Below are 13,356 nucleotides of genomic sequence, written 5' to 3' on the forward strand. Positions count from 1 at the left end.
ATTATTTTTTCCATTTATGGTGATTGAAAAATTTTGCCTGTACTAATCTCATCTAGCATCTGTAGTTTTTTAGAGTGTACACCATATGTACACTCCAGGTCTTGGCTTTCAGAGTGTTGAGAAGACATATATAATTCAAATAGGTTTGCAAATATGTTTTTTGTTTTGTTTTGTTTGCTTGTTTTGGCTTCCCATTTCAGTTTTTCATATTCTTTCTTTGTTCTGAATGTTTAGTATTTTGATTATTATGTGGTAATGGGACTTTCTTTTCTGGAACAATCCATTTAGTATTTTGTATGTTTCTTGTACCCTCATAGACATCATATTCTTTAGGTGAGGAAAAATTTCCTTTATGAACTTATTGAAAATATTTTCCAGACTTTTGTGCTGATACACTTCTTCTTCCTCTATTCCTATTATTTGAGTTTTTTTTCCCAGAGTTCGTGAATATTTTGTGCCAGTAAGTTTTGAGAATTAAGAATTTTGTTGCCTGATGTATCCATTTCTATTGTGTTTTCGATTCTTCCTTTTCTATTTTGTGGTTGAACCATGTTTCTGTAGTTCTTTGTTGCAATTCAAAAATTTTCATTTACAGGATTCTGTTAGTTTCTGCTTTCTTTATTGCTTCTATTTCTGCTTTTAGACCTTGAACAATTTCATGTGTTTCTTTGAACTGTTTACTCTTTCCTGTTTTCTTTGGTTTTTCTCTTCATTGTTTGATTTCATTTCCTTGATATCATTACAGGACTTAGCATTTCCTCTTTAGGGACCTCCATCATCTTTAAATAGTTAGTTTTAAGGTCTTTTTCTTTGTTTTTAGCTATGTTAGAGTATTCAGGGCCTGCTGTCATAGAATAGCTTGGCTCAGTTGATGACATATTTCCCTGCCGTTATTGATTATGTACCTATGCTCGTATGTAGGCATTTGTATTTGAGGTGAGTATAAAGGTCTAGGTGCTAATTTCTGAGGTTTGTCTTGTATTCCTGGGAGTTTTCTTCCTGGGTTTCTTTTTAGTCTCTGGATTTTCAGAGTGTCTGTTGGCTAGTGTTGCCTTTTATACCCATCTGCTTTCCAGGTGTGTTCAAGGAAGAATGTTTGTGCTGTTGTAACCTGGAGTAAGGGGAGACCATGAAAATATGATCATAGCAGTGCAAAAAAAAGATATAGACAAGGGAGACTTGAGGCTGCCTCTGGTGTTCTAGTCCAGTGCTAGGATCTACTGTTAAAATTGCATCTGGGGTAACAGATAGTGGGGTAGGTCTTTGAACAGACACCTTAGTTTTCTGGTAAGTGGGACACGTACATAGCAGGCGTATCTGCCCATAGCACTTGGCTTAGACAGAGATGAGGAAGTAAAAGAAGGGCAGATGGAGATCATTTGTGGTATCTGTAAGAGGCATGGAAAGGAAGAGGAACCTTCCTCCAGTATTCTATTCTAGGGTTAAGAGCAACTGTGAGAATAGGGTTTAGGATATCAGAGAGTGTAGTAGGTCTTTTGACAGTCTACTTAGTCTCCTGGCAGGCATGGCCTGTTGGTTGAGAAGGGGTTCTCTGCCTTTTGTTGAGGACTCAGTTACAGATAAATCTGGAAGAGAAATGCAGATGGGAATTGGCAGAAGTTACGGACATGGGGAGAGGAAGCTGCTCATTAGAGTAAACCTCGAGTATTGGGTCTCAAGTAACAGAATGGGGAAGGTCTGGAAGCATCCTACCTAGTTCCATACCCAATACCAATCCTATAATTCTTGTTTTAGCAACTGTGTAATATTTATAAGTCTGTCTTTGTATCTTTTATAAACAGTGACACCATGTATGTTGTGTGATTTTATTAATTATATTATATTGCTGTTCCTATGAAAAATGATAGACCTCTACCTAATTTCATCTTCTGAATATTTACTATATCATGTCATGTGTTCCTTTTTAAAAGCCCCTTCAAGACCTGAGATGCTTTTGTTTAGAAGATTTAATCACAACAGGAGAGAAATAAGTTAGAACAAAATAAGGTACTAAAACAGGGATTTTTGCTGCCAGACAGAACCTGGAAGTATTCTTTCTCTTTTGGAAGAATGTCAAAAGTATCAAGAATTGAGATGGCAAAGAGCATAGAGAACACTGAGCTGTTCTTTTTTTTTCCCCAAGACAGGGTTTCTCTGTATAGCCCTGGCTGTCCTGGAACTCACTCTGTAGACCAGGCTGGCCTGGAACACAAAAATCCACCTGCCATTGCCTCCCAGAGTGCTGGGATTACAGGCCTGCGCCACCACCACCCAACTTGAGCTGTTCTTTTAGGACCTGTAACTTGAAAGTGATGCAGACATCAGAAGCTGAGGTTGTAGGATGTCAGTGAAAATAGACTTCATAAAAAATTTCTAGATATTTTGTGACAAAATGTTTCTTATTACACCCATATCCTGAGAAATTGAGTAAGACAGAATTAAAAAATAGTGGACTAATTTCTTAGATGCAATAATAAATCTGTTTAATTGTTATTATTAGTGACTCATTCAGGATTACAGTGAAAAGAAGCAACAAGAGCAGAATCAAATACAAACTCTGATTTTTCAGATAAACAGCACTAGGTAGTTTCAGATGACACTTGGAAATGGCCTAAAACGTGTCCTGAGAGTAACACTCCCTCCTGCTAACCTTTAAATTAGTAGAATGAGTAAGCAAAGGGAATTCGAGTCCCAGATAGAAACTTCATATAAAATGTATTGCAACTGTGGTCCTAGTGTGTGCTATATTCCAACCCAATTTGGAAGCTGAACTTTGCAAGGTCATCCATGTTGTACTGGTTCTGGAAGCAAGAAAGATGCAAAATTCAAAGTCATATATTTTTTTTCCTCTATGGTCTTTGTTCAGCATTGTTCTAGCTATCTATGTTTGGCAGAATCAGAACCCCAGTTTAAGAAAAAAAAACAAATAAAAAACTGTGAGTTCCTTGCATGAAGGTTTGAGTATGAAGCTTGAGTTGCATTTTGAGAACACAATATGTTGAAATACTAAGCTATGAGAGATCTGCCATGGAGAGATGGATATAGGAAATGGATTTACCTAAACTAATAGAAGTATGTGAGGTTGCAGGCATAGGGCCATCTAAACCCTTTGAAACTGAAGCCCCATTGACTGAGACAGAGCCACAGGATTTGGTGTTTGGGCTCCTTCGTCCAGTCTTCTCTCACTGTGTACATATTCCTCTCTATTAAAATTGGAAAGGGTATTCTGTGCAATTGTATGCTGGGAAGATATCACTTCTTTTCAGATTTTACAAGTTATGGCAGTGGAGAGATTACTGTGAGTGTCAGAAGAGGCTTTGGACAATTGGACCATGTACAAGCTGTTGCAGACTATTAGGATCATTGAAGTTAAACTAAATGAATTTTCATCTGCGATGACCATGAGCCTATAGTAGCCAGAGGCAAAATGTAGTTGGTTGAATGAAGAAGCTTCTGCATAGATGATGTCTTTGAACTTTTGTGTCTTTCTTTAAGGACCTCACAGAAACTTTTCTAGGAGCCTTTTTACATTTCTTATTGGGAATGGGATTTGGGTATCTGTAGACTCAACCCATTTTCTGGTTGTGTGTGTGTGTGTGTGTGTGTGTGTCTACTGTGTTCTGATTGAAACTGACTAGTCAGCTTTTTACTCATGCTGTCATCTCTTCATGACATGATAGACTCTATCCCGAAATCACATAAGAAACAGTAGAAGCAGTTGCTATTCAGTGCTAAGCTATTTTGTTATCCTGATGTTTTTACATTTTTTGGTTTTGTTATTTCTGAAGTTGAAGTTTCAATGACTTTTTCTATCTTTTTAATTCATTTGATTGATTTTGGCAGGGAAATTAGGGTCTTATTATATTCCTCTAGCTGTCCTAAAACTCATTGCATCAGTCAGGATGATATCCACCTCAATGAGATAACTCCTACATCTGCCTCCAGAATTCTGAGATCAAAAGCATGAGCTAATACACCCACCTTGCCCATTATTTTTTCCTAATTAGTAATTGTTCATACATTTTCTCTGATGTGTGTTCAGTACAGTTTACTTCTCTCTCTCTCTCTCTCTCTCTCTCTCTCTCCTCTGTCTTTCTGTGTGTGTGTGTGTGTGTGTGTGTGTGTATTTGTCTGTCTCTCTTTGTCTCTCTGTTAATTGGCATTTCTCTTGCAAGCCTATATACTATTCCAATGACACAGAAATGACAGGGGTGAACATTATTATTCAGTTTCCTTCTGAAATAATTTTTGCAATTACATTAATACTTCTGTGTCAAAAAATCAGTGGGGCAGGACTAGAATTATATAAATATATTGACAGTGAGGCATACATTTAAAGTAATATTGGCATCATGATTTGTATTATACACCTGTATGGGATATTTTAGAATGCAGTGACCTATGATGATGTGTGTGTAAACTTCACTCCGGAAGAGTGGACTTTACTGGATCCTTCACAGAAGAGTCTCTACAGAGATGTGATGCTGGAGAACTACAGGAATCTCACTGCTATAGGTAAGACAGTGAATTTCCTTTCACCTTTTAAAATAAAAGGACAATTGTTTCTTTGGTATCATTGCTGTTCTGTGATTTCAATTGAGAATGGCGAATAATGAGGTAAATTAATCAGGTATGGGTCTAAGGTTCACTGGAGAAACTAACTTAAATTTTCCCCAATTTCCAATAATCTGTTATAAATTTTCTGTTACTATATTTTAGGCTACAGTTGGGAAGATGACAATATCAAAGACTATTTTCAAAGTTCTAGAAGACATGGAAGGTAATCTTCATGTGCAAGTTGGTTTGAATATGCCTCTGAAGCAATTTTAATGTTCCTTTGAAGTTTTAAAGAACAGCAACAATATAAAAAAGCACAGCTTTAAGTATATCAATGATTCTTAAATTCTCACAAAACCATGTACCTCAATTTGAGGTATCTGATTTGTATTCCCAGTGCATTGTTGTAAGGAGGATATAATCAATGCCTTAATCAATACTAGCATTTGTCTCATAGCCCCATTAGATTATGCTATAGAAATGGTTATCAGTTTAATCCCATACCAGTTTGATATTGCAAAATGTATATGCATTGAATAGGTGATAAGTATATGTGGAAAGCCTTCTAATAGGTAAATAGCCCGTAGTAAAGCTGGTGCTACTTATATACTTGCAGTGACATTGCTAACTTTAAGTGAGAAGGGGATAGTTTATGAAAGTCAAGAATGTTGTTTTGGAGAAATCTCAATCCCTTGCCTCAGGTCTATGATGAAGACAGTGTCAACCTTTGTAAAATGCAATGTGGAACCCTTTCTTTTTCTTCTTTTAATAGAATAGGTATATTCTAAGTAACAATTAGTATAAGCGTTGTGAGCATAGGGATATTGAAAGAAGCAATGTACTCCTCTCTCTCTTAGTACAATTAGAGGATATGTAGTAGTCCCCACATTGAGTAGAGTTTTTTAATGTGATGCTAGTTACACTTATTTGGTTTTCCAATTTCATAGGGTTCGTCCACAAACTCACACTGCAGAAAATCCCTACAGTACCAGGAATGTGGAAATTCTTCTATTTGTCCTGGTTCACATTGTAAATGCAGTATACAAATATATTGTATTCTACACTAAAGGGAAATTTATGAATGTTCTCAGTGTGGTAAATTTCTGAGCTTTTGTAATTTTCTTCATAGGTGAAAAATTTCATCTAGATAAAGGATGCTATAAATGTGAGCAATATAATAAATTCAAAACAACCCATAACATAGGGGAATGGCCATGAATGTAAACAAAGTGATTCCTCCTTACCATTAGACTAAATTGTAAAATTAATTTGTATAGATTGAAAGACCCATTAGTGTAATTAATGTGGTAAACCGTTTTCATGTGCCAATTGTCTTTGCAGGCATGAAAGAAGTCATAGTGGAGAGAAACCCTATGCATGTAACCAATGTGGTAAAGCCTTTTCATGTCATCATAGTCTCCAAATACATAAAAGAAGCCATACTGGAGAGAAACTCTATGAATGTAATCATTGTAATAAAGGCTTTCCGTATCCCAGTGCTCTCCGAATACATAAAAGGATACACAGTGGAGAGAAACCCTATGAATGTAAACAGTGTGGTAAAGCCTTTGCATGTCATAGTTCTCTTCAAAGGCATGAAAGAATACATACTGGTGAGAAACCTTATGAATGTAGCCAATGTGGTAAAACCTTTACACATTATGATAGTCTCCAAATACATACAAGAACTCACAGTGGAGAAAAACCATATGGGTGTAATCAATGTGGTAAAGACTTTGTAAGTCAGAGTTGTCTCCTAGAACATAAAAGACACATACTGGAGAGAAACCCTGTGAATGTAACCAATGTGGCAAAGCCTTTGCATGTTCCAAGAGTCTCCAAATACATCAAAGAGCACACACTGGAGAGAAACCCTATGAATGTAACCAATGTGGTAAAGCCTTTGCATATCACAGTGTTCTCCGAACTCATAAAAGAACACACACTGGAGAGAAACCCTATGAATGTAACCAATGTGGTAAAGCTTTTACATATTACAGTGGTCTCCAAATACATAAAAGAACACACACTGGAGAGAAGCCCTATGAATGTAAGCAATGCGGTAAAGCCTTTGCATGTAGCAGTCATTTTCAAAGGCATAAAAGAATTCATACTGGAGAGAAACCCTATAATTGTAACCAGTGTGGTAAAGCCTTTGCAAGTAAAAGTAATCTCCAAATTCATAAAAGAACACACACTAGAGAGAAACCCCGTGGATATAATAAATGCTGAAAAGACTTTGTAAGTCAGAGTCATCTCTTAGAACATGAAAGAAGACATACTGGAAAGAAACCCTATGAATGTAACCAATGTGGTAAAGCCTTTCCATATTACAGTGGTCTCTGAGTACATAAAAGAACACACACTGGAAGGAGTCCCTCTGAATGTGATTAATGTAGTAAAGCCTTTGCACATCATAATAGTCTCCAAATATATAAAAGAACACATAGTGGAAAGAAACCCTGTGAATACAACCAATGTGGTAAAGCATTTCTATATTTCAGTGGTCTCCAAATACATAAAAGAACACACAAACAGGAGACAAACTATATGAATGTAATCAGTGCAATAAAGTCTTTGTACATCAGAATTACCTTCTCCTATATAAAAGAACACATACTGGAGAGAAACCCTCTGAATGTTATCAATGTGATAAAGCTTTTCTAAGACTGAGACAGCTAGAATGTAAAACAATACATACATACCAGAGAGAAACCCTATGAGTATAACGAATATGGTAAAATCTTTGCATGTCATTATCATCTTTGGAAACATGAATGAATTCATACTACAAGAAGCTGTATGAATGTATTTGATATGGTAAACTTTTGTACAATTACATACTTGTCATCATGAAAGAATTCAAACTGGAGAGAAATTCTATGAATATGAGCAATGTGCTAAGGCCTTTGTGTTATGGGCCACTGAGATTCAACACTATTCAATGACCAGGTCAATATAAATGTCAAGAACTTATTTCAATCAAGCTACTACTGACTAATCAGGGCACATGATCAAACTCAGCAGCTGAACTGTGCCACAAACACTCCTGTCGCTGAACCAGAATATTAAAAAAAAAAAAAAAAACAAAAAACAAAAAACAACTTTTTAGCCTGAAAATCAAAAACATCTGTACTATTATGTATATATTTTTTCATCTCTCAGGATTTAGGAATAAGGGATGTCCTTATGTAGCTAATCTATGTCAACTGATGCAGAATATAGGTTTTGCAGCCTAACCAATAATATCTATTTGTTCTTTTGTATTTAGGAACAGTCATTATATTTTGAGGAACAAAAGACAAATAGCATAAGCTATGATTAGGAAGAGTCATGTTTAGGGGTACAAAAGATAAAAATTAGGAGCTGGTCTGGTATTTGGAAGTCTCCATCTCCTCTAGACCCTGGAGAGATAAACTTAGCCTTACCCTATGATGGCATGGAGACTGATAAAAAAGAGGCAATACCTAAGACAAGTTTCTTTTGCTTCTTCCTAATGTTTGTATATTATAGTCATCTTCAATAACATAAAAGGATACATATTAGAGAAGAACCCTATAAATGTAATCAATATCATAATCCTCCTTCACTATAGTTACCTACAAATACATAAAAGAACACACACTTGTGAGAAACAGTATGAATGTAACCAATGTGGTAAAGTCTTTCCACAACATAGTCATCTCCTAATCTATAAAAGAATACACACAGAGCTGCCACCTAACAGGAGCAGCATGTGTGTGATGCAGGCTTTTTGCCATGTTTGTGTAGTGGATCCACCTGGCTCAAGCAGGAGGGAGCTGATTGAGGCTGTGGTCACGGCCAACACAGCCTGCCCCCATCCACAAAGTCCATTTGAACCTCCACTACCTGAGTCAGACTCTGAACAACAAAAAGCAGACAGTCTGCATGGTGCATTTGAGGAACTCAAGATGTTGGACAACAGAAGCACTCTAAAAGAGATAGCTCATCAAAGACTCATAGAAGAGATGCTGAATGCCCTGGCAGTTCTTTGAAGCCCTTGCAAACAAACCCTATCCCCTGGAGGACTATGATGTCTCCTTTGAGGGTGGCATGCTCACCATTAAGCTGAGCGGGGACCTAGGAAACTACATAATCAACAAATTGACCCAAAGAAGCAAATCCAGCTATCCTCTCCCTCCAGTAGCCCCAAACACTATGACTGGAAAGGGAAAAACTGGGTGTAGTCCCATAGCAGTGTGTCTGCATGAGCTGCTGGCCAGGTTGCTGACTGAAGCATTAAGCACCAAATTGGACTTGTCTTTATTGGCCTATTCTGGAAAAGGCACTTGAATGCATGCCAAATTTAAAGATGTGAAAAAGTATCAGGCAAAGACCTAGCCTCCTTCTGTAACTGATTGTCCGGTTTCCCATGCCTGCTTCTGAAGACAGTCACACTGTGTGTGACAGCCTGTGAAAAAAGTACATTACCTCACCTTCTCCCAAAAATGCACACTGGAGAGAAATTCTAAGAATGTAACCAGTGTGTTAAAGACTTAGCATTTCTTAGTGGTCTACAAATACTTAAAAGAACACATACTATTTAGAAACTCTACAAATGTAGTCAATGTGATAAAGCCTTTTAAAACACAACACACATATCTATGAATTCATAAAAGAACACATACTGAAGGTGTGTGCCTACAGACCAGCAATGTGGGAAAGCCTTTGTATGTACCAGTAGTCATTAAAATTATGACAAAAAAGCCATACTCCAGGGAAACACCATGAATGTAGTCAGTGTGGTAAAGGTTTGCACTTCATGGTAACTTTATACAAGAGTAAAACCTTTAGCATGTAATCAGTCTGTTAAAGACTGTGTATATCACAATAGCCTTTGAAGACCTGAGAGAACTAAATGGAATCTATAAATATAAAGGCTTTGGTAAGATCATTAGTCAACATACTGATTTTCACTTATACAAGATTATGCTGGGATAAGCATGTGACAAGTGTCTATAATCTATTCAACCATTATGATGTTCCTCCTTATTTTGTTTCTACTTGCAAGCTCGTATAGACAAAAGCCCTGTAAATTTAATGAATAAGGTATATTTTTATATACCTTTTATATTTCACAATTCTCTTCAATTACATGAAAAACATCATCTAGGTGTAAAGCTTTATGGATGTGTATCAGTGCCTTATCTTTTGCTGTAAAATAGAATATCAAAAGCAACTTATAAAGCAGTTTAATTTGATGTATGTTTCCAGAGGGATATGGGATCAGGGTGACAATGGCAATGTAAAAAATGTCACATGTCAGCTAAAACAGGAAGTTCTGAGCTCATATCAGCAAGCTGAAGCATGAAGCAGAGAATGGAAACTAGAAATGGTGTGTTGATGTAAAACTCTCAAGCCCATTCCCAGTGACATATTTACTTCAGCAGGGCAATATTTCTTAAATCTCTCCAATGGAAACCACCAACTGAGGAGGACTGATTTTTCTGACTTGAAGCCTACATGCTTCCTGTCTCTTATCTTACATGAACCAATACATGATGAAGAAAAACTCAGTAGGTAAGCTTTCAGGTGCCTTAACACCTGAGTTACTGGAATGAATCCTTACAGAAGAAAAACATCATGGGATGTCATTGTGTCTCTGTGTGTGTATGTTTGTGTACATTAATGCTGGTTTCCATGAATGTTGAACACTTTGATATTCTTGTAGGAGGAATTCAAGGAAGTTGTTAAAAGCCTGACTTGGTCCTGGGTATGAAATTATCTTTACTGCTCAGCCAGGTCTCTAGTCTTGTAAATATTTTGAAGACTTTATATGTCTTCATGATGTCAGGACATTCAGGAAAGAACTCATACAAGAGAAAAACCCTATTCTTGTAAACAATTTGATACAGGCTTTAGATCTCATAGTTGTCTTCAATTTCAAGAAAAAAAATCAAACGTGTTTTAAAACTTTTCATATTAGTTTTGAAGGAAGTGAATAATTTACCATATTCATTCAAGTGTAATGGAAGAGATCTCAGATTCTTGTGCTGTTCTGTATGGCCATGAAAGGGACAGCTTAACATGGTTCCCACCCATGGAGCAGGGCTAGCAGGGTGTTGGCCTCCACAAGTGTTGACAGTTCCTGTGGACCTAGGGCTTATTTGTATAATGATGTACATAATTTACTTCATGTTTCTCCTTTTGGAAATATTTTCCCTCCCAAGGTTACTGGGTAATGTTCTTCCTGCCAAGGATATTGACTACATGATAATTAGAAACAGCATGAGTCCAGGGAACAAGGGTGTGTATATGTTCCTCAGCAAAAATGCTAAATGCTGTGACCTTCAAGGCAGCTGTTAAGGATGTGGGAAAGAAATTTGCAAATGCAAACTCAAAAATATATAATTTCTTTTTTTTAAATTATTTTTCCTTTATTGATATATATATTTTTTATTTACATTTCAAATGATTTCCCCTTTTCTGAGTCCCCACTCCCCGCAAGACCCATAAGCCCTCTTCCCTCCCCCTGTTCCTCCATCTACCCCTTCCCACTTTCCTGTTCTGGTATTCCCCTATACTGTTGCATTGAGTCTTTTCAGAACCAGGGGCCACTCCTCCATTATTTTTGGACATCATTTAATATGTGGATTATGTCTTGGGTATTCAAAGTTTCTAAGCTAATATCCACTTATCAGTGAGTACATGCCATGATTTATCTTTTGAGACTGTGTTACCTCACTTAGTATGATGTTCTCCAAAATATATGATTTCATAACTATGGAAAATATAAAAATTCAGTGTAATTGTATGAGGGGCTTCATAGAGCTAAAATAACAAAGACAACTACAATAATAATGAGCTTCTCAGAGAGATATAAAAGTAGGGTAGTTCCTGAGTTTAAGGACAGCCTGGAACAGAGAGATGTTTGGCACAGATTCGGTGAGAATGGTAATTTCAGGATGGGATCCCACACAGGTAGCTAATTGTCTCTGCTTACAAAGTTAGGCAGATCTTTGAATTCAGTTGCTATGTTAAAAAATGTACTTGATGTCATTTCTAAGAATCAAGGGGATAAGATCATAAGACAGTGATTTGTTGGATAATCAAAAGGGAATCTCGGGTGGACTATGGAGTTTATATGAAAATAAAAGACTAATTTGGTTTGCAAAAACTGAGTTGTCTGGTGATTTTCACAAAGCTCTCTCAAGCAGAACACTTTTTGGATGTGGTGGTGTATGAGTGTGCATATGGTATAGACCAAGTGTTATAATCTACATAACACTATAGCTTCTACCCATGATTGACTTTCAATTTGAAGCCCTGTCTCCTAAGGGAATTATTTAGAAATGCTAGATAATATAGTAGCAATGGGGTTCATTTAAGGAAAAATAAATGTGTGTGTGTATGTGTGTGTATGTGTGTGTGTGTGTGTGTGTAATGTTATTATGAGTTTTTAGTGCCATGACACATATCTGCAGGAAGAGAGGTTTGTGGGGTCTATTTGGACATCTTTATATGATGATCAATATTAGGTTGCCAGCTTTGCACACCACAGATAGTTCCCAGTGAGCTATCTCTCTCATGATACTAGAATAAGATTAGTTGAAACATTACAATATCAGTAAAACATTGTGTTCTTCTCAGAATGTAAACATTGTCATCTAAGAATGGAGAAAACAAGATAATTGAAATAATAAATCCTATTTGTAAATGAAAATGGTATGTTGCTATCTTTTGGAGGGAATGTGTTTGCTTATTGTTAAGAGTAAACAACTGTTCATAACAATTGCTCAGAAACAGAAATGAATGCCAGAGAATTGTCACAGTAAAGGGTAAAGTTTGTTGTTTCTAAGCCTGATGACCTGAGTTTAATGTCTGGGAGAACCATATTACTCGTACAGATGTTTCTCTTCTTTTCAGATTATAACACTTGGCCTGTACCATATGCACACTCACACACCACCACATCTAAAAAGTAACTTTTAAACCCAAAAAAGGGCCAGTGAGATCACTTGAACCAAATCACTTCCTGGGATTCATTTGTAGAACTCACAAAGGCAAAATAGATACTAGACACCAGTAAGTTGTCCTCTACCTGTTGCATGCACACCATAACTCAGGTATATATATATACAAACACAGTTCAAATATTTTAATTGTATAATATTAACAAAGTAATAACCTAATTAATGAGAATACATAAATTGATTTGCCAGATTAAATTATTGTAGAATTTCAAGATGTACTGCTATTCTTCAAAACAATGAAGGTTCCTTTGTGAATGTATCTTTTCATTCTCCAATTCAAAAGATAGGTTATTTTAAAAATACATCTCAGCTAGCCTTAAAGGTATGTTTCTGTAGTCCTAAGACCTGAAAGACAGACTTGACTATGTGAAGATATCCTATCTCAAAAGTATTCTAAAAATAAAGAGTATATCTTAAATGATGAAAAAATTTCTAATATAATCTGACTGGAGTCTGACTGACTCAAAGGTAACATTTTGTTATCTTTTGTCACGTTAGAAAACTGTATTAATGCCGGGCAGTGGTGACACACGTCTGTGATCCCAGCACTCTGAGAGGCAGAGGCAGGCAGATTTCTGAGTTCGAGGCCAGCCTGGTCTACAGAGTGAGTTCCAGGACAGCCAGGGCTATACAGAGAAACCCTGTCTCGACAAAACCAAAGCCAAAAAGAAAACTGTATTAATAATAAAAAATAAGCAGTGTGTAGAGACCATTTACAGAGGCTCATAAAACTATTGAATCCTTCGACAAATGTCTAGCAGGGCCTACATCATCTTCAAGTGATAGGAGACAGAATAGTAATGGA

At 36.6% G+C, this 13,356-nt stretch overlaps 1 protein-coding gene and 2 pseudogenes across 1 annotated transcript; all 3 read left to right on the forward strand.

Moving 5' to 3' along the window:
* Positions 1-1,525: 1,525 nt before the first annotated feature.
* Positions 1,526-4,784, forward strand: LOC127669317 (zinc finger protein 431-like). The gene is made up of 3 exons (XM_052163142.1): positions 1,526-1,654; positions 4,389-4,515; positions 4,720-4,784. Exons 1-3 carry the CDS (start codon positions 1,526-1,528, stop codon positions 4,782-4,784), a joined length of 321 nt encoding a protein of 106 aa, XP_052019102.1.
* Positions 4,785-4,916: 132 nt separating this feature from the next.
* Positions 4,917-7,224, forward strand: LOC127669318 (zinc finger protein 431-like; annotated as a pseudogene).
* Positions 7,225-7,291: 67 nt separating this feature from the next.
* Positions 7,292-8,871, forward strand: LOC127669319 (frataxin, mitochondrial-like; annotated as a pseudogene).
* Positions 8,872-13,356: the final 4,485 nt, after the last annotated feature.

This window comes from Apodemus sylvaticus, chromosome 19 (genome assembly GCF_947179515.1).
Source record: "Apodemus sylvaticus chromosome 19, mApoSyl1.1, whole genome shotgun sequence".
Classification (NCBI taxonomy): domain Eukaryota; kingdom Metazoa; phylum Chordata; class Mammalia; order Rodentia; family Muridae; genus Apodemus; species Apodemus sylvaticus.